General features: G+C 47.6%; 6 protein-coding genes across 6 annotated transcripts; 5 read left to right on the forward strand and 1 right to left on the reverse strand.

The window, feature by feature from the left end:
* Positions 1–269: 269 nt before the first annotated feature.
* Positions 270–5,520, forward strand: GIQ15_00738 (RNA polymerase I largest subunit; the record flags this gene model as incomplete). Its single annotated transcript, XM_033548155.1, has 4 exons — positions 270–647; positions 722–1,011; positions 1,075–3,859; positions 3,913–5,520. 4 exons carry the CDS (start codon positions 270–272, stop codon positions 5,518–5,520), a joined length of 5,061 nt encoding a protein of 1,686 aa, XP_033409106.1.
* Positions 5,521–5,801: 281 nt separating this feature from the next.
* Positions 5,802–8,358, reverse strand: GIQ15_00739 (DNA repair helicase RAD3; the record flags this gene model as incomplete). The annotated part of the gene is made up of 4 exons (XM_033548156.1): positions 5,802–7,586; positions 7,650–7,766; positions 7,813–8,269; positions 8,342–8,358. 4 exons carry the CDS (start codon positions 8,356–8,358, stop codon positions 5,802–5,804), a joined length of 2,376 nt encoding a protein of 791 aa, XP_033409107.1.
* Positions 8,359–8,743: 385 nt separating this feature from the next.
* Positions 8,744–15,513, forward strand: GIQ15_00740 (putative RING zinc finger protein; the record flags this gene model as incomplete). Its single annotated transcript, XM_033548157.1, has 10 exons — positions 8,744–9,061; positions 9,130–9,511; positions 9,586–11,299; positions 11,350–12,182; positions 12,237–12,650; positions 12,707–13,080; positions 13,145–13,444; positions 13,509–13,782; positions 14,337–14,504; positions 14,564–15,513. 10 exons carry the CDS (start codon positions 8,744–8,746, stop codon positions 15,511–15,513), a joined length of 5,727 nt encoding a protein of 1,908 aa, XP_033409108.1.
* Positions 15,514–16,795: 1,282 nt separating this feature from the next.
* GIQ15_00741 (uncharacterized protein) lies at positions 16,796–18,365 on the forward strand (the record flags this gene model as incomplete). Its single annotated transcript, XM_033548158.1, has 4 exons — positions 16,796–17,167; positions 17,243–17,475; positions 17,537–18,090; positions 18,157–18,365. The coding sequence occupies 4 exons, from the start codon at positions 16,796–16,798 to the stop codon at positions 18,363–18,365; spliced, it is 1,368 nt and encodes a 455-aa protein (XP_033409109.1).
* Positions 18,366–19,360: 995 nt separating this feature from the next.
* GIQ15_00742 (uncharacterized protein) lies at positions 19,361–20,620 on the forward strand (the record flags this gene model as incomplete). Its single annotated transcript, XM_033548159.1, has 3 exons — positions 19,361–19,538; positions 19,650–19,787; positions 19,845–20,620. The coding sequence occupies 3 exons, from the start codon at positions 19,361–19,363 to the stop codon at positions 20,618–20,620; spliced, it is 1,092 nt and encodes a 363-aa protein (XP_033409110.1).
* A 1,092-nt stretch (positions 20,621–21,712) lies between these two features.
* GIQ15_00743 (uncharacterized protein) lies at positions 21,713–25,377 on the forward strand (the record flags this gene model as incomplete). Its single annotated transcript, XM_033548160.1, has 3 exons — positions 21,713–23,296; positions 23,349–23,726; positions 24,280–25,377. The coding sequence occupies 3 exons, from the start codon at positions 21,713–21,715 to the stop codon at positions 25,375–25,377; spliced, it is 3,060 nt and encodes a 1,019-aa protein (XP_033409111.1).
* Between the last annotated feature and the right edge of the window lie 2,421 nt (positions 25,378–27,798).

The raw sequence follows: 27,798 nt of genomic DNA on the forward strand, positions 1-27,798 counted from the left end.
TTTTTCTCTTAACAAATTAGCTTGAATGTCCAACATATAGGCAAAGAATAAATGTATTTTCTTTAACTGGGGAAATTTATCAGAGAGTGAGGCTTACATAATCCACCGTCAAGCTTGAAGACGGTACCAAGCGGCAGAAAAAGTTTATCTGAGTTTCAAGTTGCTGCGAAGCCAAAAAAAAAAATTATATCGCGAGCAACCAGCAACCACAGCCGCTGACAGCGCTGCTCTTTCTTCCACGCAGGACAGTACGGAAGGAATTCGCAGCGATGTCGAGTTTTGCCATCCCCGTCTCGTCGTCCATCGGCGGAATTGACTTTGGAGTCATGTCCGATGACGAGATAAAGGCGGTTTCAGTCAAGCGAATCTACAACACACCCAGTCTGGACTCGTTCAATAACCCGGTTCCGGGGGGGTTATATGATGCAGCTCTGGGCGCATGGGGTGATCATATGTATGTTATGCTCTACGGCTCCTCATTGAGGTATTGGAAAGACGGGGGAACACTAACGAAATGTGTTATAGATGTTCTACATGTCGGCAAAATTCCTGGTCTTGCGCCGGACATGCTGGGCACGTCGAGCTGCCAGTTCACGTCTACAATGTTACTTTCTTTGATCAGCTCTATCGACTACTCAGAGCTCAGTGTATATACTGTCATCGATTCAGGATGTCCCGCGCCCAAATCAACAATTACTCTTGCAAATTGCGACTTTTACAGTATGGTCTAATTGAAGAAGCGCATATCGCTGGGAATATGGAACTTCGTAAGGGCGCACGCAATAAAGCCGATTCAAGTGACGACGATAGTGACGACGAGGACGATGTCGACTTGATGCAGCGGAGAAATGCATACGTTAAACGCTGCATCGCCAATTTACCAGCTCAGAAGAGAAGCAGATCTCACATGGAAATTGTGAAAGATCCAACTGCGGCTGAAATGCGACGGAATTTAGTGCGGGACTTTCTGAAGGAAGCGTCTGCTGCCAAAAAGTGCACGTCCTGTTCAGGGTTAGTCTCCAATCCCTCTATGTTGGCTATTATAATGGCCGTGTTGACTTAGTTGAATATCAGGATCTCTCCAGCCTACCGCCGCGATAAGTATTCTAAGATCTTTCGGAAATCCCTTCCCCAGAAGGCCAGAATAGCTATGATGGAAGCTGGGTTCCAGATACCTAACCCACTTGTTTTGATGGAAGAAGCAAATCGGATGTCCCAAAGGGGGAAAGATGCGAAGAAACCCGTGAAGTCGGCGGTGGCACCAGACGGCGACGAGGACCTCAGTGCAGAGCAGCAGGTTTCAATGGGTAATGCTGTGCTCATGGATGTTGAAGAGACCGAAGTATCTCAACAAGCAGATCAGGGCGAGTCCCAACAGTACGTACCCTCTTCGGAGATTCATGCTTCTCTTCACTTCCTTTTCGATAAGGAACAAGAGATCCTCGACTTGATATACGACTCTCGCCCTTTTGTAAAAAAGCGTTCTCATGTTAGTGCCAACATGTTTTTTATTAAAAACATCCTCGTTCCCCCAAACAAGTTCCGACCGGCGGCGCAGCAAGGCCCAAATGAAATCATGGAGGCCCAGCAAAATACGTCTTTTGGCAGGATTATCAAATTATGTGATCAGATCAACCAGATTAGCAGGGAAAGACAGGGTGATACGACAGGGACGTCGAGGAGAATACGTGATTACCGCGATCTGCTCCAGTCGATTGTCCAGCTTCAAGACGCGGTAAACAGTCTCATCGACCGGGATCGGAATCCTTCTCAGGGACTAGGTGCGCCAAACGAAGATGGTATAAAACAGCGATTAGAAAAGAAGGACGGTCTCTTCCGAAAAAACATGATGGGAAAACGTGTCAATTTTGCAGCCAGAAGTGTTATCTCCCCAGACCCTAACATCGAAACAAACGAAATCGGTATACCTCTTGTCTTTGCAAAGAAGTTGACGTACCCCGAACCAGTAACAAATCACAATTACTGGGAATTGAAACAAGCTGTGATCAATGGACCAGATATATACCCGGGCGCAGCGGCTGTTGAAAACGAGCTTGGACAGGTGGTCAGTTTGAAATTCAAATCTGTGGATGAAAGAGTTGCAATTGCAAACTTGCTTCTCTCGCCATCGAATTGGAAACTCAAGCGTTCTCGCAACAAGAGAGTTTATCGCCATCTCACAACAGGAGACGTCGTTCTGATGAATCGGCAGCCCACCCTTCACAAACCGTCAATCATGGGCCATCGTGCTAGAGTCCTAACAGGCGAGAGAACCATACGAATGCACTACGCCAACTGTAACACATACAACGCTGATTTCGACGGTGATGAAATGAACATGCACTTCCCACAAAATGAAATCGCTCGTGCCGAAGCTATGCAACTTGCGGATACTGACCACCAGTACCTTGTGGCCACATCCGGAAAGCCGCTTCGTGGTTTAATTCAGGATCATTTATCCATGGGTGTATGGCTTACTTGCAGAGACAGCTTCTTTGATGAGAATGACTACCACCAGCTACTTTACAGTTGCTTACGGCCGGAAAATTCGCATACTGTATCGGACAAAATCTGGACTATGCCACCTACCATCTTCAAGCCCCAACCACTCTGGACAGGGAAGCAAATAATAAGCACAGTCTTGAAGAACATTACGCCCGAGAACCGGGCAGGCCTTAACCTGGACAGTAAATCGTCCACGCCGTGGAGTCGCTGGGGTGACGAAGCAGAAGGAGACGTCACTTTCAGGAACGGAGAGCTGATATCAGGAATTCTTGACAAAAATCAACTCGGTCCAAGTGTTGGCGGCTTCATTCACTCTATTCATGAGGTTTATGGCCACATCGTTGCTGGTAAATTGATTGGAATTCTGGGTCGTCTACTAACAAAAGTTCTCCATATGCGTGCATTCACCTGCGGGATGGATGACCTTCGTCTCACAGAAGAGGGCAATGTCAATCGCAAAAAACTAATCCAGGAAGCGGATGGCTTAGGAAACGATATCGCTCTAAAGTATGTGACTCTAGATCAAAATAAAGTTGAGGACGAGGATTCCGAACTTCGGCGTCGACTCGAGGAGGTAATGCGTGATGATGACAAGCACGCAGGGCTTGATGGAATGTACAAGTCCCGCGCGGGTGAACTCTCTTCGGAAATAACCAAGGCCTGCTTACCTAGTGGCCTCGAAAAGCCATTCCCCTTCAATAACATGCAGGCAATGACTGTTTCGGGTGCTAAAGGATCAATGGTCAATGCCAATTTGATTTCTTGCAATTTAGGTCAACAGGTTTTGGAAGGTCGTCGTGTTCCCGTCATGATCAGCGGGAAAACACTCCCTTCCTTCCAGCCATATGAAACCAAAATCGGAGCCGGTGGTTATGTGTTTGGTCGTTTCCTTACAGGAATTAAACCACATGAATATTATTTCCACGCCATGGCTGGTAGAGAAGGTCTTATCGATACTGCCGTTAAGACTTCGCGATCCGGTTATCTCCAGCGATGTCTCATTAAGGGAATGGAAGGTTTGAAAGCAGAGTACGATACATCTGTACGGGATACTTCAGATGGATCTCTAGTGCAATTTTTGTACGGAGAGGATGGACTTGATATCACAAAGCAAAAGCATTTGGACAATTTTACCTTCTTGGCACAAAACTACATGTCAATGGTATCTCAGGTCAACGGGGTGAATGATTCGGGCAAAGTTCACAGCGAAGAAGCGAGCAACTGGAACAAAGCTGCCATGAAGAAGGTTAAAAAGTCAGGGAAATTTGACGCCAAAGACCCTGCTTTGGCTCACTTTCCACCTGGCGCTAACTATGGTAGTACTTCTGAGAAATTTGCTTCTGCGCTCAAAAAGGTATGTTGCATCCTTTTAAAAAATACACGCCCAGAAACTAATATGACATATAGTATCTCAAATCCAACCCCGACAACCTGCTCAAGGATAAAAGCAAATCTGAAGGTGAGATCACAAAGAAAGCATTTACCACGATAATGAACATGAAATACATGAAGGCCGTTATCGATCCTGGCGAGGCTATAGGCATTGTTGCTGGCCAGTCCGTTGGAGAGCCGTCGACCCAGATGACTCTAAATACCTTCCATTTGGCTGGTCACGCCGCCAAAAACGTCACACTTGGTATTCCTCGACTCAGGGAGATTGTAATGACAGCAAGCAACCACATTATGACCCCAACCATGACATTGAAGCTAAATAAGGAGACGGATAAAAAGACTGCGGATCTGTTTGCCAAAACTATCACCAAGTTGACTCTTGCAGAAGTTATTGATAAACTAAAGGTTCGAGAACGTGTCTCGTCCGGTCAAGGGCATGCAAAAGCCAAAATATATGACATCCAGGTGGACTTCTTCCCATCTGAGGCATATTGTGAAGAGTATGCCATCCAAATCAGCGATGTCCTTCGAACTCTGGAGGAGAAATTTGTTCCCCGCCTTATCAAGCTCACCGATGCAGAGCTAAAAAAGAGAATGGCGGAAAAGTCACTGTCGAGCCCCTCCGCTGCCCAGCCTGAGATTGGAACCTCTGTCGGTGTGGTAGAGGAGGCTAGGCGTGGTGACCGTGATGGGGGAGATGACGACGAAAATGACGATGAAGATTTGGATGATGCAAAGAGGGCAAACTCGTCACGCAATAATGCTGGCCAGGCCTCGTATGAAGCGCCTGATGAAGGCGAACAAGAGATCATGAGAAGGCAGGATTCACCAGAGCCTGATTCTGATGACGAGGACACAGATAACAAACCAAAGGCCCCCATAGCCGACGATGGTGATAGTGATAGTGATACTGATATGGAAGATTCCGGTGCGTCTAAAGCTAACAGACGGGCTAATGACAGAGACCGAGTGGATGCTCTCAAGGGCAAGTTCCCTGCCCTCACCCAGTTCAAGTTCGACTCGGCCAACGGAAACTCTTGCACCATTCAACTTCAATATGATATTTCTACACCGAAACTTCTACTTCTCCCCTTGGTTGAAAATGCAGCCAGGACATCCGTGATCCAATTCATCCCTGGACTTGGTAGCTGTGCCTACATACCAGCTGATCGGAACGAACCTGCACATGTGATAACAGAAGGTGTGAACTTGATTGCAATGCGTGATTACCAGGACATCATCGACCCGCACTCTGTATACTCGAATTCTGTTTCTCACATGCTTGGGCTATACGGTGTTGAGGCGGCGAGAGCAACCATTGTCAGTGAGGTTGGGGCCGTTTTCGAGGGTCACGGCATCAAAGTTGACAATCGACATTTGACCCTCATCGCAGATGTCATGACTCAAGCCGGTGGGTACCGCCCATTCAACCGTATGGGTATTGTCAAGGATAGCACATCTCCATTGATGAAAATGAGTTTCGAAACGACAGTTCGCTTCCTCCGGGATGCTGTTTTGGAAAGAGATTGGGACAACCTGAACGGTCCAAGCAGCAGGATTGTTGTGGGCAGAGTCGGGACTGTAGGAACAGGCGCATTCGATGTGCTTGCTCCTATTGGATAGACATTAAAAAAAAGAGGGGGGCGTTTAATCATCTGTTACATATACATTTCGTTGGAGTTTTTAAGCTATAGTTTATGTTAATGCCCAAGAACTGTTGTTTTGAGAGTTCAACTCTTTAAATATATGGATGCACATTATTATATTTTTTTATGAACTATCTCATACCAGTTAATTTTGAACATCAAGTATAATATCCTAGGCCAAACGCCAGTATCCTGCAGGTCCATATTACCTCACCCAAACTCCCCAGAGCTTACCCCGGCATCTGTTCTAAATACACCTTATGTCATGATATCTGCCAGGAGTTCTGCGTTAAAATCTTCATCGTCGCCCGTAGGCTTAGTATCAGTTGCACCCCCATTGGTCGCGGTCCACACCATTTGGTTGCTATGCTGTTTTTCCATCTCTTGTTTTTGTTTTTCGAGGTGCCGATTCAAGTCTTCCAAGCTCCACGTTGAGATTCCTTCCTGGTCTTTGGCTTTGAATGGTTGTGCCATGGACTTTAAGAAACTTTTTGCAGTGGCAACAGCCATGTCGGTACTTAAATTTGTCTCACTTTCAAGCATTGCTTGACTTATCCATTTGGGCAATTGATTCCTTTTCTTCTGAAATCGACGGTCGGCAAGTACCATGACTCCATAGTCATCTTTACCACGAAGGACACGCCCAAGGCATTGAGCAGCATGTCGAAGAGCATCGAAAGAGAGAAAGTCATTCTCGCGAATACGATAGTTTTCTCGCATGAACTCGAGGCGGGCTTTTAAGATACGCGACTCGGTATATTGAAAAGGGACTCCGATACAAAGCACAGCACGACCATAATGATGGTCGAAATCGATTCCTTCGGAGACCTTTCCTCGGGCAACACACAAAAGCACTGCGCCACGGCCATTGCAGCATGCAGTGCGGTAGGTTTCAAGCGCAAGAGACGATTCCTGGGAATCAGGCGTTTCGACAAGGATCAATTTATAATTCCACACCGAATCAAGAATGCCCATCCCCTGCCACATGCTGATTATAGATTCCATATAAAGGTATGATGGGAAGAAAACCACAATTCCGTCGGGTGTTATACGACAGAATTCCAGGAGCAAATTGCCATAATTCCGGACAACTCCTGGGTCATTGCGAATCTGGAAAGATGAAGATATTTGTGCTTGATCGGAACCTCGTGTTACGATCATCGGTAAAAATGAGCGGCGGGCAAGGGTCATACTATACGACTCCTGAAGGACAGCATCAAATTTAAGCATCTTTGGATACATTTCAAGCGGGGAAAGGGTCCCAGAGGTTATTATAACGGAGCTAAACCTGTCAAATACAGGCTGTATCGCGATAGCAGCGTCCAAGCAAGTGAAATGTAGAACAGGGTTAGGCACGGTTGCTGTGTCAGACTCAAATGGTTCAAGAATGAGTAAGAAGCCTTTTTCGTATGTAGCAGCAAGTGTCGCAAACGTAGCAACTTCTTGAAGCGGTTGGTAATCTTCAATATTCACCAGCTCTAGGGTGCGAACCAGGGATGTTAGACGTTCTGCGCAAAACCGCAAAGGCTTTCGTTCTATAAAAGTTAAGTCTTTGAGATGGGATAGAAAGGATAACGGAGTTTCGGAGATGGTGTGGGTAACTTTCATCCGGGTTTTCAGATACTCAATGAAGCGCTTCAAGAAAGCCACAAAGTGTTCCGCTCGACGAATGTTTCCTGGAACAGCCTCTTTCAGGAGATCATCCGGAAGAACAGGATTTGCCATCAACTGCTCTTCTTCTCGCGCTTCATCTGCTTCCCGTAGGCCTTCCACCAGTTTTAGGTATTCATTTTGCAGTTTGTCTGCATCGGTACTTTTCATTTCCTCAATTTTACGTTCCAGGTTGTTCGCACCGCGACCTGCCTTTCGTAGAGAGTCTTCGGTGAGGTCAATGCTGAGAGCCTCGATACATACGTTATCGATATTATGTGCCTCGTCAAACACAACTATGCAGTCCTTTGATAGTTCCTTCGACACTCTCTCCGCAATTTTCGGGTCGAGAAGGTAGTGATACGAATAGATGATGACGTTGCAAAATGGCATCTATTAGAATATCTTTAGTACTATGTTATTGAAAGCAACTTGAAAGGCCGCCAGTTAGCTTACCATCCTTCTGGCAGAGAAGTAGGGACACTGTTTGTGCTGTTCTCCATATTTAACGAGGCCATCAAGCGTGAATACACCAGGCGGGATTAGATTACTAGGTTCCAGAAGGTCTAGGTTCTGTGACAAGTCAGTTTAGCCCTCGTAGTTGACCGCTGGAGCAGACCTCATGATATATGCAAAGCTCGACATCCTCCCCTTTCTCCTTCTTTTCCTTGATAAACCCAGCGGTTAGGCTTCGGCATCGAGCATCGACTACCGCTCCGCTCTTTTCACGCTTCACAGAGGGGTGTAGGCACAGGTTCTTTCTGCTAGTGAGTCCCAAAGCTCGAAAGTCTTCAACAATGCCCAGTTTCTTGGAACGGTATTTCATTAATGCGTGTAACTCGCTTAAAGCCTTTTCGATCTCGGACATTGTTCGAGAACAGTAAATCAGCTTCCTATGTTCCGGGTAATGCTGCTGGTACGCGACGATCAGGGCGAGCAAAGTAATGGTCTTTCCGGTTCCTGAAGGCATCTCCAAGACACAGTGACCCCCTGAATCGAGGGTCTTCTTGAGATCGCACATATATGCATACTGCTCAGGGTAAATCCGAGGATAGGGGAAGAGAATTGGGAGGTCACTGTCGAAAGCATAGTAGTTAGCTGCAGTCCATATCAGAAGCAGAAAACCGGAAGAAGCATGCACGACCTACTCTATGAGAAACTCCATCTTGGATCACCTACGCAGTACCGCAGGACCCTAGGAGATTGATGCTGGTCAACCTGCTGGAGGTCGTTCTAATTCTCATCTCGTTCACTTTGCTTTCTTCGCTTTTCCACCTTTGAAGAAACGCCGCAGAGCCGCGTCCAGTCACCAAGTCACGTGAGAGCTCCCCCCACTGAGATTTATATCGGAGAGCTGCTTCGGGACAACGAAGATACGAACAACATCCAACGCTGACGCTGCGTCTCGCGGACAAGGGACCGTATCTCGCGCCAGAGCAGTTTATAACAGACGGACGATGGCTGGATTTGGCTGAACCTGTTCTTCCTCGTCAACTGTTTCCTCTTTGCTTTTCCTTATTTTAATTCTCTATATCGATTGCCCCGCAGGTATGAGCGGGAAAAAGTTCAGGTCGCAAGCTTCGAGCAGTCGAGCAGCCGCTGGTGCGTTTGGAGGTAGCTCGCTCAGCTCATTCGGAGGATTTTCTACTGCTGGAGGGGATCAAGAGACACCGGCTTCGTCCTTATCCTATGTCTATGAACCCCCAGATCTATCACGGATCCCTCACCCTCAGATAGTGGTTACGTTTAAGAACCTTTTGAAAAAGGATAGCACTACAAAATCCAGGGCATTAGAGGAACTTCAAAACCATATTTCCGGTTCCGAGTCGAGCAATGTTCCTCTAGACGACGGGTTGCTAGAGGCATGGGTGCGTTTCCCTTCTAGTGCGTAATCACCAGGCATCATGGAATAGTAGTGTTTACGTGAATTCTTTAGTCCAAGGTCTATCCGCGTACTTCCATAGATTCGTCTCGCAGAGTCCGTCAGCTCGCCCATAGCCTACAAGGATATATTGTATCTACCGCTGGGAAACGCATTGCCCGATACATCAGCGGGACCATAGGCGCATGGCTCGCGGGCTTATATGAGAACGATAAACTGGTCAAGAAATCTGCGCAAGAATCGTTTACAAGGGCCTTCCCTACAGAGGATAAACAGCAGGGAATATGGACAGTGTACCAGTCGTCCATACTCGAATTTATCGTGGATGCCACGCTTCAGCAAACCCCGTTGACTTTGAGCGACGAGCGGACCGTACGACCAGATGATGCAGAGGCAAAATACGCGCGGGTGGTTGCTACGGCTTTGCAGGAACTTAGTAGGCTACTAGGTATTTATCAAGAAACCCCTTCGCCCCATCGCCGCCTAGTCAAGGTGCTAATTTAAAAGCAGGCACGGCTTCAGCCAAGAAACTCGATCAGGACTTAGATTCAATTAAAAAGCTACTCCAAAGCCGGGATCTTTGGAAATTTTCCTACAGTGAGGATGCTTTTGTCCGCCGGTCATTATACGAGCTGCTGCAAACTTGTCTGTCAAAGGGTATCGGTTACCTCAATTGGAAAATCATAAGTTCTTGTGTTATATCAAAATCATTGGGGATAACACAGCGAGGCTCCGCTTCTACGTTCTCGGAGCTTTTATTAACATTGGCTGAAAAATCCCCCCAAGTATGGACAGCAGATTACTCTGCCAAAACCCCCGTCAGGAAGCAACTATTGCGGTATATCAAGGCTGGATCACAAGGGGCCCATCCTTCATACTGGTCGGATTTACAACTTTTATTACAAGCCCTCCCAGCGGAGGTGTTGGAAATTCAGGGGCAAGATGAAGCTGCAGCAAAATCTATATCTTCCATTGCACATGCCTTTCATGAGTCCGTTGCGAGTAGGGAGGAGGCGAGAACAAATGTACTAGCGGCTTGGACTGCTTATATCAAAACAGGTCTCTGGATGGCTAGTCAAATCCAAGGTGAGAAACGCCTCGAGTTTCTCCAAAGTTACCTGTTCCCGATCCTGGAACAATTCATTGCGGCAGATCAAGAGCGAGTTTCCTGGACAATCGACGACCCCAATGGGCCCCAGGTCTGTGTCGAATTATCTAGCGCACTTGGTCGCATCATAGATTGCGATGCCACGCGCGCTATGTGGGCAAAATTAGCAGCCCTGCTAAAGGATAAGATATTAATATCCGAGCCAGAACAATCCCAACGGTACCGAACGTCCCAGGATTCCGTTTGCTCCCAAGGAAGCCGCTTTTTTAAGCTTGGCCACGGTGTTATTATTAAAACTGCTAGTGATGAGGGACAAAGTTTCGTTGCAGAAACTATTGAGGACAATACGATTCTCTTGATAGAGACCTCCCTTCAGCTCCTTCAGTCTCGAAACGGGAAGCCGTATGGGGCAGCAGCAGTAATTGATGAGGCACTGGCAAACATACCCTCGGCGATGTCTAAAATGGAAGTCCTCGACTCGTTTATTGCTGATACCCTTCCGGGGCTGGTTATGTCGCCTTCCGCAGATCGCCTGATATCTGTCCTATTTGCATGTCGCGGCCGAAAATATTTTGACGATGGCCTGACGAAAGTGATTGATACATACTACAATGCTCTCCCAACCTCCGCCCACGTACCCTCAATAAGCAAGGTATTCTCCTCCATAACATCTCGCGACCTAGAGTCCAACCCAACTTTAAAACCATTGGTCATGGGTATCCTGGATCGGGGCGTTCAAGGGAGCCGCCAATCCTGGTTGGATGTTGCTGCAGCTCTTAAGAATAAAGAACTGAGACCTGCAATACTAACCACCATCCTAGACTCTTTAATTGAGATGCTGTCAAATAACGAGTCGGCGATGGAGATTCTTCGTGGGCTCTTATTACTATCAACAGAAAGCGCTGAAGCAATTCGATCATATGTGGCAAGTCCCAATGGTTCAAATCTAATATCTAAACTCCTCTATCTTACTGAATCTTCCGATGATGAGGTTGCATTACTTGCCGAATCATTGAAGGGCGAGGTAACGAATATTACGGGAGAAAATGATTCTCTTAAACCAACGCTTGAAGTTTTGGAAAAGAATTTTATGGTTGTGGATGACGAATCGTTATCGTGAGTGTATACTATCTGGGTTTAAGTCGGTTTACTAACTACTTCAATAGGGTTGATTCGTTAGTGACCCTAACGCAAGAGCTCCTTAGCCAATTCTCTACGAATGACAAACCGCAATTATTAATTAACCTGCTACCTCGTCAAAGCTCTTGGGAGGCTGCCTTAGAGCCATTCCTTGATGTTACTCCAAAACACGCATGTTCGATAATGAGCCCTCTGGGTGGAGCTGTATACATCCTCGACTCAATATGGAGCTCAGAAACCTTACACTCCATCCCAAGGGACAGGGACCAACTTACACTGGCGTTCCGGGTTGCATACTATGTCACTAAAATTTTGCATTCAATCGATATGGAGCATATTCCATTACCATCCTTGGAAAGCATTTTTATCTACCTTCCATTAGCCATCCAGCTTATTGACGACGAATTAAGTATTGACGGATCGACGACAATTTTATACCTTCATACCCCTGAAGCCCGGGCCACAGCAACAGAAATTGTTTCCGAGGCTCGCATACTCATGAACGGGTGGATCAAGAAGTCATATGCAGCCGAGACGTCTGGTGATTCCGGGCAGAGATCCTTTGTGTCCTTTTGGGAAAGAAATATATCGAGAATCGAAGGCAGTGGACCGCGAGCGTACCGTTTTGCGGAGGCCTTTGCTCGGATTGTGGCAGAGCGGGATGCTATGGGGTCCATGCCGTCAGCCAATAGCGCACTACAGACGGCAATAAAATCATCTGGATCATCTGACCCATTTATCATAATTGCAACTGTAGCTGGGTATAGAGACTCGATTATCGATACTCAGCCTGCCGGAAGGCTGTGTAATCAGTTAGTGGCAGACGTGACAGGTTTGAAAGATACCGATGAGACTGGCGGTTAGTTTTTACTTCCCTAGCTCCTTTCCATGTTTTATGGCTGACGAAATAAAGGCTTGCGGAAGCTGGTAACCCTCAACTCCCTGCTTCACGGTGAAAACAATCCTGCAAAGAGCACACCCATGCAGAGATTAGTATTTTTAGTAAAACACTTAGTTGTGTGTTTGCAATCCGAGAAATTTGGCCTTGGGATAGTTTCAGAAATATTGAAAGTGTTGACGTCTGTGTTACCGCTGATGAAAGATATCTATGGGTCCCACTGGTCAGAAGTTTTCGATATGTTGAACGTATCATGGGGTAAAGGCGACATGTCCGACGAATTTCTTCCCGTTCTCCATTTCTCGCTACGATTGTTCAACTGCCTGAGGAAGCTAGCTACCGACGACAGCAATGAAGACCTTGAAGATGCATGGAAGGAAGCTCAAAAGTCTCATACAGAAAATATGGTCAACCTGTTAACGCAGTTTGGTGAGCCTCGATATTTCAACTCTGTTCAAGTATACGTTGCTAACCTATAATTTTAGACCCTTCATTCCACTCCGACCAACCCTGGAACATAACTACTGATCTCCTATCTCGTGAATTATCAGCAATCAATACTGATACCCTTTCTGATGTCAACGAACTCTTTTCAAGCCTTACTATCGAGAGCAGGGGTGTACAGCGTGCAACTTACGGAATACTTCACCGAGTGATTCCAAAACTTCAGGAGACGTTGTCTTTTGATGTGGCATTATCCAAAGCTGTTGTCAATTTGCCTGATGAGCTGCTGTCTTTACTCTCGGAGGTACCGCCAATGGACCACTTAAGAGACATTTTCATAGACGAGGATTCTTGGCTTAGAGCTCGCTCTTACCTCCTTGGTTGGAAGGTGGTTTTTGATCATTTTGCATCCTCAGTAAGCTACTCCATGTGCTTCCAGTGCTACAATATCTCTATACGCTAACATATCTGTATTTCAGTCCATCCCCGTGCAGGAGAGCTACAGCTCAGATATAAAGAAGAAAGAATGCCTGAACCTGCTGTTAGATTTTGCATTTGACTGCCTTGAATCTCCACAAGGTCAACTAATCGATGCCTCGAAGTTTGATATTCGGTCCTTTGAGCTAGACGAAGCCGAATCACCTAAAAAGGAAATGCACTGGCTTCTCATTCATACATACTATCTAGCTCTGAGGTATCTGCCGAATCTCACTAGGGCTTGGTGGGTGGACTGTAAGAAACGGCTTAAGACACCGGTGGAAACGTGGACGCAAAAATACGTATGTATAAGACTATAAATTGCACTGGGGACGGTTTGGACGATATCGCTAACCGCTACCACAGGTTTCACCACTGATAATCGAAGACTCGTTACAGAATGTGAGCGAATGGTACTCGGGGCAAGATTGGGACAGTGAGGATCACGCGTTGGAAGTCAAGGTGTCCTCAAAGGCCGCCGAGATCATAGGCAGCATTGAGATAGATGAGGAGTCGCCTCCAACATCCATCGCTATTTCACTACCCCCGACGTACCCGCTACACCAAGCCATCGTAACTGGCCGCTCACGAGTGGCCGTCGACGAGAGGAAATGGAAGGGCTGGCTCCTGGTGATCCAAGGTGTGATATTGTTTTCTAACGGCAATCTCATGGATGGGCTGCTTGCGTTTAGAAGAAACGTCCAAGGAGCGTTGAAGGGACAAGGCGAATGTCCTATCTGCTGCTCTATTATTTCGGCGAACATGCAGACGCCAAATAAGAGATGCGGAACATGCAAGAACAACTTCCATTCGGACTGCTTGTTCAGATGGTTCAAGAGCAGCAACTCGAGCAGCTGCCCGCTTTGTCGAAATAGCTTCTTGTATTCATGATCTATGCATAATTATGCTAGTTTTAGAATAGTATAGAGATTTAATCATTAAAATATCTGTCAACGGGCCCTTTCTACGTCATCATGGCGAGAATCGGAGAAATATCATCTTGTGTCCTGTGAAACTCGATGATGTCAAACCACCACGAAACAGCCGCCGGACGTCATATTTAGACCCCGCCAAAGAACGTCACCCAGACACACAATTCGACCATGGCAGCTTCTCACATACCTAACCTCAATACTCTCCGGAGAGGCGGCGGAAGAGGCCGGGGAAGAGCCAGAGCTGGCTATCAGGGTGCAGGACATGTAGCAGCAGCTTCGTCGAAGGACAAGGTGGTCCAACAAACAGACAATGACGCCAGTATCTCGAGACTCAGCGCCGTTGAACTGGGCTATCTCCGCGACCCATTCGCGACTATCTTCGCATCAGACTCGTCAGAAGTGCGAAGATATCCTATTATCAACAGAGGTATGAAACTATTCCGTGTTATTTCTCGTTCTCGTGCTGGCAAGCTACACGTCCTTAAGAGAGAGACTTCTTGCTAACCCGCCGCATTTCACCACCAGGAACATACGTAAGGACGACCTCGATCGATACACTGGTGACACAGTTCCTAGCCGCAAACGAAACGAAGACGAAGAAACAGATCATCTCGCTCGGAGCAGGGTCAGATACTCGAGCATTTCGGCTGCTATCTGAAAATCCAGGGCTGGACTTGATATACCATGAGCTCGACTTTGCGGACAACACGACCACGAAGATCACGAAGATCCTATCTTCTCCACCCCTCCTCAACGCTCTTCGCATATCAAACCGAGAAGAGGTGATCACATCTCTCAATGGCGATGCATTCCACTCGAAATTCTACCACGTTCACTCCATAGATCTACGAACTCTCTCAGCTGCTTCTACGTCCTCCGACGGCCCGAGCCGCCCGCAGCTACAGGACATCGAGATAGGCATACCAACACTGTTGATCTCGGAATGTTGTCTCGTATATCTCTCTCCAGTAGATGCTGTTAACGTCGTTTCCTATTTCACGAACACCCTTTTCTCGCCCGAGTGTCGACCGACTACCCCTCTTGCACTAATTATCTATGAGCCCATCCGGCCCGACGACCCGTTCGGGAAAACAATGGTGAGCAACCTTGCTGCTCGTGGAATCCAGCTGCAGACACTGCACCACTATGCGACACTGCATGCCCAGAGAGAGCGTTTACAGAGCCATGGGTTTTCAAGCGGCCAGGGTGTCGCCGATATAGATTTTATATGGGAAAAGTGGATTAGCCAGGATGAGAAAACTCGAGTAGCTGGGCTGGAGATGTTGGACGAGATCGAAGAATGGAAGCTACTGGCCAGACATTACTGTGTTGCTTGGGGCTGGCGAGATGACGCAAGGGATTCCACGGCTGAAAGACAAGACACAGACCCGGGTGGTGGGCTATTCCGCAGCTGGGGAGAGCTGCCATCACAATGAATAAACGAATAGACGAAATAAACGAAATAGAGTGGGTGATATGGAGTATTCACTGTTAAAATTTGGAGTCCATTTTAACAGGTTGATCTGAGACTCGGGTCTCTCGAGAAATACGGACCCTCAACGGCTCCTGGTTATAACAACAGCATTCAAACCAGGATAAGGAAGAAGGTATCCTCTTTTCACGGCAGTTACCGCGGAGGACATGATATCACGGCTTCATCCCCCCTATTTATCCCCCCGCTGGCACACGCTCTACAACATCACGTGCATATATCTGAAGCTTTTAAGCTCGATCTTTCATCCGAAGAACTAGCGAAATTTACCTTCCACGATTCCACGCAGTTCGCTTTGCAATTGACCAGCAACAAAGGCTAGAATGCGCGGCCAAGAGACTATTTAACGAGACACCGGAGCCACTCGGCGCAGTGGCGGATTCTATTGGAGTACGCTGGCGATCTCAATTTAACCCTAGCACGGCGCTACCAAATGGTTCTTTGCATGATGTGACAGTCGATGCCATTCGCTCCAGGCTCATCGCGTACCTGAGACGACTAACTATACTGTCTTCTTGCGATGCCCAATACCCGGGGTAATCGAAGGGCCATTGAAGCGATAAAATATCTGGAGAGCCGGCGCCACTGACTACATTCCCAATGTAGGGGGTGCTCCGTACGAGCGGGAACAACGCCAGGCCCCAGCACAGGAACAAGGCTTTGGTTAGTTGGTGATAGCCCACAGAAGCGCCTTTTAAGACCTGGGGGGGCACTCTGGATTGGACGGATATGGGTGTGATGCAAGGCACAGTCCGCCAGGTCCCCGGCCTGGTGCTGTGCCTGGCTAGCAAGAAGCAACCATGGTCACCAATGCGCACTAACAATTAATTCATCCCCCTTGGCGACCAAACGCCCAGGGGGGTCCCACTAAATATGTCCGCCTTCGCTAGTAGTTCAAACCTCGCCGTCGACTCCTTTTGTGTGGTGCTGTTTCCAGTCCTCAGTGTTTTTGCACCTCACTGACGCTCTCTTTTTGCGAAACCTGTCATTCATTTGGTACTACTGTCGAGCCTGCTCCCCGCGTTCTATTCCTTGCTGCTATACCTTATACACACGGTCATTTTCATACTGTTGGGAACCATTCTCTTCGTTGTTGTTTAACTGTTAAACCCGTTGTTCTCCCGCCGTTGCGCGCAGATAAAAAAGACCACCGCAAAACCGGTGGAAAAGGGGCCGATACTCGCGCACCAACTGTGCGACAACACTACTTGTGTTCGAAATTCAATATGTTGCGCATACCAATCTGGGCCTCTGCTGTCCTTTGCTTCCTCGCGAGCGCGTCTGAGGCTGGACATGCGAATCTCCATAACTATGCGCCTGGCCTGAGCCGCCATCATGGCCATCAGAACTTCCACCGATCCGTTCCTGCAGTCGAGGAGAGAGGTGTATCCTTTGTCGAGAAAAGAGGGGGCCAATGCCAGTTCCCTACCGATGCTGGACTGGTGTCTGTCACTCCAAATGAGCAGAACGCTGGCTGGGCCATGAGCCCTGACCAACCTTGCAAGCCGGGTAGCTACTGTCCTTATGCTTGCCCGCCTGGACAAGTGATGGCACAATGGGACCCTGACGCGACCTCATACTCTTATCCTGCATCGATGGTACGATTAATCTTTTATATCCCTTCTAGATATGTCCTTTTGAGAAGTCAGCCCTTTTAACATAGCTTGAAACAGAATGGTGGCCTTTACTGTGACAAGAGCGGGAAAATCTCCAAGCCTTTCCCTAACAAGCCCTACTGCGTTGATGCATCAGGTTCCGTCAAGGTTAAGAACAGCTGTGGAGGAGTTGTTTCTTTCTGCCAAACTGTTCTTCCAGGAAACGAGGCTATGTTGATCCCTACCAGCGTCCACGATACCGCAGATCTTGCCGTTCCCGATCCTTCATACTGGTGCTCTACCGCTGCCCAGTAAGTACTCACAGGCTCCTTTTATGATTCTATTCCCCTTTGCTGACTTGTGTAATTGTAGCTACTACATCAACCCTCCAGGCACGGACACTGACACTGCCTGTGTTTGGGGAACAAATGCAAACCCATGGGGTAACTGGTCGCCTTATGTCAGTGGTGCTAATGTCGATGGGAGCGGACAGACCTTCCTCAAGCTCGGCTGGAACCCCATCTACCTTGAACCCGCAACGCCGTTTAAAGACGAAAGCCCGAAGTTCGGTGTCAAGGTAGAGTGTGAAGGATGTAATGGGCTCCCTTGTGAAATTGACCCGGCCAAAAACAAAGTCAATGAGATCACCGGCAGCGGAACTGACGGTGCTGGTGGTGCCGCTTTCTGCGTTGTAACTGTTCCAAAAGGTACTCAAGCTACTATTGTTGTCTTTGAGGCAGGTAACAGCGGCGGATCAGACGACAAAAAAGATGATATCAAGGCACAAGACTACAAATCATCTTCATCCGCCGCTCCGTCATCCACGAAAGCTAGCGCATCCTCGACCGCAGAACCATCGACTACCTCCGCTTCAGCGTCGTCCACCTCAGAATCCTCGCCGACCCCAACGTCAAGCTCTTCTTCCAGTAAGTCTAGCTCCGCCAAACCAACGCTTTCAACCACGACTGACTCGACTACTGTAAAACCCACAGACGCCTACAAGCCCTCGCCCCATGTCTTCATCGAAAGTCCTAGCTCGTCAATTCAGCATCCCACCAACGGCTCTTCGATCATCATGCCAACTCCAACCAACTCCGGCAACTCTCCTACTCCAACTCATAATGCTGCATCAGCTACCGCCATCTCAGTTATGAGCCTCACCCTCAGCTTCCTGATTGTCTCGATCGTTATGAACTTTTAAAAAGCGAAAACCACGAAATAATTCACTGGGAAAGGAAGCACCTCACTTTATTTTTCATTTTTACCCCATTTTAACTTATCTACTCCCCTTTATTATCTGCCCATGGCCGCAAGGACATTGGCTTACATACCTCCCGGCACCTGGTATATATACCCTATATATGCGCCGACCCCCCTTATTACTTAATTTACCCTTCACGACGAGATTTACGCGTAGGCTGGGGCTTTTTATGATGTCCGTTTGGAACCCCCTATGACATTTTATCTGATTTATACCCTTCTGATATCCCTTTTTATACAACGTTAACTTCATGTACATATAATCGATCATAATCATGTCTTCCAAAACATGCCTTCGCGGGCCCCTGTTTTTATCTACCATCGCTTCCTTATTCCCTTCGCATCCTTCCCAGTTGGACTCCCTATTTGGATTGTTTTAGCATTGGAGAAGGAGCTTTTTGGTGTCGGATTTGGAGAGCGTTTTTGTGAACTTTTTTCCCGGAGGTGCCTTTGGCTTCTATTATCTATCACTTATTTAGTAATCGTCATCCACCATCCATATTGTGATTTGCCTGTTTTACCCTTAGTCCCCTGATCTATTTCACTGTCCCCCCGAGCTTCAATTCGTTTTCTTGCCATGCTCTTGTCCCATAGCGGCCCAGTCTACGAGAATATACAGCTGAGCTCATCGGCAGGTCCCCTTTTGTCGCATGTATCCAACCACATCTGTTTCTTATACTCTTGAATTTAGCTAGCTTTAAAATACCACTTCGCTGTACATATTTTATCCTGACTTCTATCTCTTCGTAGAAACTTATGTATCTTTCCATATTGTAAATATGAGCCATCGCTGTTTTAACGCGCGACAAAGCAAGTGGCTATATAACCGATGCCGCTTTTAGCTTACACTATCTTCTCATAGACTTTGGATCAGGTTCTGGATAGAACAACGCACTCATATCACATAGGAGACGAGGTCAGAAGTAGTAAGTAACCATGGGACGTCATGCTCCCGCCGAACCAAGGCTAGTCCACTGCAAGTGGTGGAAGAGAGGCCACTGTCTACGCGGAGACTCATGCTATTTCCGCCATGACCCAGCGCTGCTGGGGGTTGACCAGAAACCTGCGGCGGGCACAGCAATTGAGATAGAGAGCACGATACCCCAGAATAGCCGTAAGCTGAACCGTTGCCAAATCGGGTTATGTGTTGCCGTGATCCTTGGACATGATTTTATGCCTAACATGATGTCTCGAGGAATAATCTCAAGCTAACATCTTTCAATAGAAACCCCCGGCCAACCAGGGGCTGCACCGCAAGGCAACGGCCCAGCTTCGACAAAAGAACAGGAGCAATGTGCCATTTGTTTGGAATCTCCAAAGGTCTACGGTCTGCTGATTCGTTGTGACCATGTATTCTGCTTGGGTTCGAACATGTCCGGTAGCTTTGCATAAGAATAGTTCTTCGCTAACTCGCATCTAGAGTGCATCAGAAAGTGGAGAGGTTCAAAAAAAGCCGATAAAGATGACCATGATGATGATGAGTGGGAGGCGGGCGATATTTGGGGATCAGTAGCCATCAAATCCTGCCCTCTATGCCGTAAACCGAGCAAATACATTATACCCAGTGCTGTGTTTCCCACCCCTCCGACCCCAGAAGATACATCCGCCAGCTCATTTGAGAGTGGTCCAAGTCACGACCGATCCAAGGGGAAGAACCATGCTCCACCAAATCCACTGAAGGAGTCAATTATCAAGGAGTATACACGGAATATGAAAACCATACCTTGTCGGTATTTCGAAGCAGCCGTCAAAAGCTGGAAGGCAAAAGTGAAACGGGAAACAGAACGCGGAAAGAAAGAGCCTCCATTTCGACCAGTTTGCTTCTTTGTAAACAAATGCCACTACGCTCACATCCACCCTATCACCAAGAAGCCATACATTTTCGAAGTAGGGCATATAGCCGAGTTACATCGTACACGTCGTATGCGGAGACGTAGAGATGGAGAATGGGAAAGGGCAGAAGAAAATGAGTTTGTTATCAATGCTATAGGAGCTCATTACGCTCGTCTTGGGCGAAGCCATACGGATGTAGACGGGTATCCGGTTGAGCCTCCGGCTCTCGAAGGTGCTGACGACGAGGATGATTGGGAAGACTGGGATCTGTCTCCTGGGATACTCCCTCATATGATTCCGCTTAATGTTTTGTGGGCATACCAGGAGAGCGAATCTGATGGTATCCCTCCAGCAATGCTTTGATCTCCTTCCCACAGTACTGGACGGCGGGACTAATTCTGTTTCCTTATATTCACACGGTGCCAGGGTGGGTAACTATTGATTTCCTTTTTCCTTCTCGATTTCATGCAAGGCGTTATATCTTTTTGGCGGCTACGGAAATCAACTTGTATATATAGCAATCAGGGCTTGTTGTTTTGGGCAGGAAAACTTCCTTGTGCAGTTGGATAATTCGTCATAAGTCTATGCACAACCTCCAAGTCACAGATAAAATGTTTAATAATTCTCGAATGGCCACTTACTTTAATATGATTATACAGAAAAGTGCTCTTTGAAAATTTATTTGCATATAAAGATCTATCTTCAACATTTTTTGTGCCTTATGGCTTTAAACCAACCCCCTAATATCATATATTTAAGATACAGCTTAGGAGGTACCTTAAACTTAGCGTGGCAGCCATATAAAACTAAGTACCTCTTAGCGCCAAGCCGTACGCAAATATATGATGACCTTTATGAAGCTCTTGGAGTCTTGCGATATACGGGAGAAAGCTCGTATCCTTGCACTTTGATACAACTTCATATATCCTTACTCTTTGACACAACTTCATATGTCGTTCATCTGCTCCAACTCAGTACTGCAGCCGTCTATGTTACCCTATGACAACAGTAGTACCATGTACTATTTCCTCATCCCCGGAAAATATCCTTAGTCTCTGGGCAAACTCCACGACGTCTTCTTGAACTGGCGCATCTCCGGTAGAGCCAAGGACGTTCGTATATGATCATCTCCATCCCAGCCTCTCAGATGCTCTCTCGGACATGTATCCTAGATATATCCTGGGTATATTCTGGGGAAATGGCTCTCATATCTCGCTTGGCGGGTTTCTCCAGCTGTTCCTTCGAGTTACTCCACGTATCCCAGAGATCATGTCTCTTGGTTATTCTTGGTCTATTTCTTGGAGAATCCTTGGGTCATCGGGCCTTGATTTATACTAAATAGCAGGTCTTGCCCATATTCGTGTTTTGCGCCCATGTTTCATTTTATGTCGGTGGCTCGCTGGCTATACGTTGATATAGTGCAGATCAAGTTGGCATCTGCTTTTGTTTTCTACCATGGACATCGTCAGGAAGGCCTTCAACTTCCTCGCTCCAGAGGCTAAGAAGGAGACTGATGGCCGTGATGTCTGGCCGTCTCGACTCGCATTCGTGCTCGCGGCCATGGGTGGCGCCGTCGGCCTGGGGAATCTGCTACGCTATCCATCCGTCGTCTTCGACAATAACGGCCTTCAGTGGTTCATCCCTTACCTGATATCGCTCGTCTTTCTCGCCATCCCCCTGCTCGTCCTCGAGATCTCGTTGGGACAGGCCACTCGCGCCGGTGGTGTTACGGCCTTTCACCATATGGACAGTCGCGCCAAGGGCGTCGGCTTGGGGACTATCATGACCGGCTACATGGTGTCAACATACTACGTGCCCATCTTATGCTGGACGATGGTCTACTTCCGCTACTCCTTCATCAGCCCGCTAGGTTGGACGAACCGCAGCGTTGAGTTCTATGAGAAAGATGTGATCAGGAACGTCGAGCCAATTCCTGGTAACTTCAGCGCCGACGGTAACACCGTGCTCGACTACACTCGCTACCCGGGCATGGGCATGGTCGGTGAGACTGCAGGCTGGTCTGCCTTTGTCTGGCTGGTTGTCTTCTTGTGCATCTTCAGGGGCGTCGGGTTGACCGGCCGTGTGGTGTATGTCACCATGGGCCTGCCCATCGTCATCCTCATCGTTCTGCTCGGCCGTGGCGTATCGCTCCCTAACGCTATTGACGGGATAAAGCTGTACGTTGGTCATTGGGACTCATCAAAGCTGGCCAGCGGGAAGATATGGCAGGCTGCTGCTGGTCAGATATTCTTCTCTACGGGCGTTGGCCTTGGATACTTTACCACGTTTGCCTCCTATAGCACCAAATTCTCCAATGCCGTGCAGGACGCCGTCATAATCGGCTGCAGTAACTGTCTCTACGAATTCCTGGCAGGGTTTTCCGTCTTTGGAGTCATCGGATTCCTAGGCCTCAGGCCTGAAAACGGCGTCGAACTAGGCACCTTTACTGTCGGCTTTCTGACCTACCCCCAGGCCATCACCGAGATGCCAGGCGCCAACTTCTGGGCTGTGATGTTCTTCGTCACTCTCATGTTGGTCGGTATTAGTTCAGCATTCGCCCTCGTCGAGTCGCTCGTTACGCTCATCAACGACTCTTCCTTTGGTGAGAAGATCTCCCGTATAACCATCTGTGCCGTCGTTGTCATTGTCTCCTTTCTCTTATCGCTCATGTACTGCACTGAGTTCGGCTTCTACTTACTTGATGCCGTCGACGGCTGGCTCAACAACCTGGCACTCCTCTCGATCGCCTGGTGTGAGTGCGTCGCCATCACTACGCTATACCGCCATAAAGATGTGTTGGGACAGGTTGGTGTACCTTCATTTATGACCTATAATGTTGGCTATCTTGCAGCAACCATCGTCGGCATCGCAGTCGCTCATTCTGTGAGCCCAGAGGCGGGCGCGGGTGTCGGATTTGGTCTCTACATCGCGAGCGCCGTCATCTCAGTTCTCATTGCACGCTCCCCAGACACACCAGCTCCGCGTTTCTGGGGTAACGATGTATGGGCGAACCGTTTCTGGTGGCTGGCCTTGTATTCGGTCAGTAGGCTTTCTAACTCCTTTTCTTTTTGACTAGAGTTAACTTTTGTAGGGAAACCAACTAATGCGCGACCTAAACATCGTGGTCGCCAGAGGCAAGAACTGGAGTATCCCAATCTTCTGGGGACCAGTCGTTCGATATATATCTGCCCCTATTCTCGCCATCATTATCAGTTTCGCCTATCCTGCCTTCTACCTGAAACGCAACGATCCGCTACAGATATTCGCCTTCTCTATCGCACATATCATTATAATTATTGTCATTGCGGGCATAATAATCCCCCGTGCTTTCAATCTATTCCTTCCTAGCGTCCGCCTTGAACTAGGGGAGAACATGTACGCTCCCGGGGTTACGATGGAGCTGTTACCAAGCCCAGGCAATGTGGAAGAAGGGTCTACGTCTGGTGATATAGAGTCCAACGAGGGCAAGGTACGCAGGCGGGAGATAGGTGAGAAGTCAGACCGAGAGGAGAGATTAGAGTAGAGGCTTCATTCTCATGTTTCATAGCTAGTTCCTGGGTGTATGAAGCAAGGCAACAAATACTAAGCAATTTAATTCCTAAAGACAATACGGAGTATACTCCAGTACATATTCCATACTAGAGAGCCTATTTGGCTAATTAAATTAAGTAACGAGTTGTAGTTGGTGAAATAAGAAATATCAAATGTTGGTAGGCCCGAGAAATTCAAACCTCCGAGGTCTCCCCACGGCTCGGCCAAATACCCCAGCTTCTTAACGATGCTCTGGACAACAAAGTCAGAGAAACACCACGAGATGAATGACTATTCCTAACAGCGATGCCGTTGCCAAAACAAACTGTAAGTCTCTTCTTATTTTATGTCTAGCACGGTTGAAGGGTTTGCCAGCGGATTTGATCTCCGCGATGACGTCTTTATATTTATACACCACCATTTACCCTTCTTTCTACGGAGAGATACATAAGCTAACCTCTATACTTTCTTTCCCTCTTTTCAAATAACAGCAAGATTTGATTTTCGCACTTCAAGCGCTCGTATTCCGACTCCGCCAGCTCAAGAAAGAACGACAGGGCTACTCGAAAGCAAAGCATAGAGAGCTCGCGAAGCTGCTGAAAGAAGGCCGGGAAGACTTTGCCCGTATAAAGACCGAAGATGTTATTGCGAACGATAACTTGATTGCTGCGCTCGAGGTGTTGGAGCTACACTGCGAGCAGTTGCAGGTTCGGGCGAATATTCTGGATCACCTTGCTTTCGGGCAGAAGAAGAACAAGGCACCCGCGAGACACAAGGGCAGAGGTATAAAAGACGCAAAATCAAGGAGTTTACCTACTGGAGGTAGAGCTGGTACAACCTCCGCGAACGAAGGAACCAAACCTGCTGCTGGAGGAGGTTGGGGGATTTGGAACCTATTTGGCTTCTCGTCTGCCTCTGCCTCGCCGTCACCGGCACCTCAGCAGCTTGCTGACAGAATATCATCAGAGCAACAAGGCCTACCATCGAATGATGATAGCACATCTACCTCTCCGCCGCCAAAGACTCGAGACGAGCGCAAGGATGACGACTCGATGAACGATACAGAACAGCAATCTGAAGTTTACATTGACCCTGAACTGGACCGCTCCGCCGCCGTTGTCTTCTACTCCTATGCCAGAATCCCACGCGATGTTCCAGGTTTGTTAGAAGTGAAGAATAAACTGGCGTTGAGATGGGGAAGTGATTTCGCTAGTAGAGCACAAGATGACGACGATCTCCCAGTGGAATTACCAGAAATTTTACTGGATAGGCTGCGCGTTCGGAAAGCTCCAGAGTCTTTAGTTGAGAGCTATTTGAATGAAATTGCAAGGAGTCATGGCATTCCGTATGGCGATGTGGACGTAAACGAACAACAAGAGCCGGAGCAAGGAGAAACATCGGCAAATACTTCTCGTCCTACAGAAGGGAAGCAGAATGAGGGACGATCTACGCAAGGCTCCTCTGAGGACACCCATGCTGGCACAGGGTCCGAAAAGAGCAACGCAGCCGCGAAAGAGACCGAGAGTAAACTTGGAGGTATACCCGAAGTAGACGAACTCGCGCGAAGATTTGCCGCCTTGAAGAAGTGAAGTTGGACTCTCTTTTTCTTGCTGGTACATTTACTCCTCAGCCGCTCTTCGCTTCTGCTCTCTTGGTTATATACTCATGCCAGCCGTATACCTTACCTGAGGACACGTCTTGTTACGTGCTTTATATTTCGTGATGAGGCCATGACATTGGTTTCTGATTAACGTTTTGTAAATAGTTCATACATTATTGATTATATAGCAATATCGACCTTTGGGTCTTATTTGATTATACCAACAACCGTGCCGCGCCTATATAAAATAGCTATGCCATCTTGTTCGAAAAGGCTAGGTAGTGAACTGACTTATCATGTCATTTCAATGGGGCTCTGAATGTCTCCTGTAACGGTACTTTTCTCTGTTGCCCAAGGGATAGCCGTTATGTTCAAAGCGGAATGCTGCACGAGTTCAAGTTAAGCCCATCAATTGAGCAAATAGCAAATGGTGTTGTTCGGAACTTGGGGCGCACCTCCTTTCGCTCATGGTATGGGTTTCAAGTGCATAGTTTGCATATAGCGGGCCAAATGTCGGCTGATATAGATGGACCTGGACCACAGAGCCACCATCTCCTGACAGTAGATCGCATATTAAGAATGGGAAATAGGCTATGCTGGTCAGATCTGGAAGGGTGAGTTCTCAGGGTTCATCCTTTGCCCATATGGCGTTCTCCAGCTTCCATTCTATCCAGATAAAGAAACGAGGAATCACTAGCCGTGGACAGCTGTAAGTGGTATTCGACGATATCAAAACTGACTCTGGTTTCTAACGTGGATTCACTAACTCTCGTCACCCAGAGAGGTGATGTGCCGGGTACTCTGGGCGAAATTGCCGTGGATGGAGATTGCGAAGGCATGCGTGATTGATGTGTTAAACGGTAATATAACTGTTGAGCTTCTTTCCATGACGCGTAATAGAACGCTGCATTCGCGGCGGCACTTGCGCAAACAATCTCAACTGAGGCCCACTGAAAAACAGTGAAGAATATTATAATCCGCCATTAGTGATAGTTACAATATACGCATGCTGTCTGGAATGGTTTTATGGGATTAAGCAAGACTTACCAAGGTCCGAGACTCCTGCGCAACAGAATGACCTAAAATCAGGGGTATTCTAGTGATGGTAACTGCCACCACGAGAATACCAACCAGGAAAAGGAAGGTCAATTGCATCTTACTATTGTCATCATCAGCAATGATCACCGTCTAAAGAGGGCGTCCCAAGTATTACGTCTGAAATTTCAAAGCAGTCATCCTCCAGAGTAATGGGATCGGAAATAGGATCAACGCGAGATCTGTGATGATATTCAATGACGCCATGGTAAGTAGGTTCAGAGTCCCCTTTCGACATGGATCTAAATAAGGTCAAAAACTCCTGTTCCACAAGTCATTGGGTAGTGGTTAATGATTTTGGACTTACGATGGCTGTACTCCGGCCTCCAGGCGCTGTCACTATTGCGTTAGTATTAATTGAATATTTTCATGCTGTGCGCGGCAAATGAAGGCTGTCACTTACACATGTAGTGGTTGGCATTCAAGTAATGTCGCGAAGATAATAATTATAAATGTTAGAAAGAGAAATATCCGGATCGTCTGGATTGCGCGATGAACTCGAATCGACCCGGTTTCCATTCGTGTATAAAATTGAAGGAGACAGAGCTTCATGCACCAGAGACTAAGGAGTTGAGTTATCATTTCGATACAAATCAGCCTTTGACCCGAAGCCTGTATGAGCAAGCTAGCATCATTCTGGGGAACATTGCACTTACAACAGCGCATAAGTCAAGCGGGCCGGTATGACAAGTTTTTTAGCCAGTTCCTCCTCGGCTGCCGAGTGTGTTGTACTCAAGGAGAAGGTCCAGCACATGCAAAACGTCCTGACTGCTAGGGGAACAAGAGAGAATGCCATCCAGCTGTCATCGGCATGCCACTGCTGCATGGTAGGAAACCATTTCAAAGTCCCGCCGATACGAACGATAGAGCGGATCAAAATTTGAAGAGTACAAATCGAGGCCGCAACCACGATTTGCGTTCCTTCCGAGGTCCATGGCATTGAATATAAAGATCATCGGCAACATGACTCTAAAGGCTTCTAGGAAGAGACAAACGTTCGAGCATCAGCCGGAAAGAGAAGAGAAAATCGAGAATGAGGGGGAGGAAAATATGTATATATATATAGACGTGGGGGTGTCAAGAGAGGTAAATCTCAGCCTTGTCAGCTTTGGTCCATTCCATCGGATGAAGTGAGCCTAACCAACACCGAAGATTACACCAGCTGGCGGCCTCATGTGGGAAGTAGAAGGCCTACTTATATCAAAAGTATGATATGGGTAATCGGCTCGTGCCTGGGGTCTGTCTAACCTTGTACCCTCAGCCCGTGGAGTGAACAGGGTATCTCAAGTATCTAGACGGTGTACCCACAGCGTGC

Source organism: Arthroderma uncinatum, assembly GCF_011692745.1.
Source record: "Arthroderma uncinatum strain CBS 119779 chromosome Unknown scaffold1, whole genome shotgun sequence".
Taxonomy (NCBI): domain Eukaryota; kingdom Fungi; phylum Ascomycota; class Eurotiomycetes; order Onygenales; family Arthrodermataceae; genus Arthroderma; species Arthroderma uncinatum.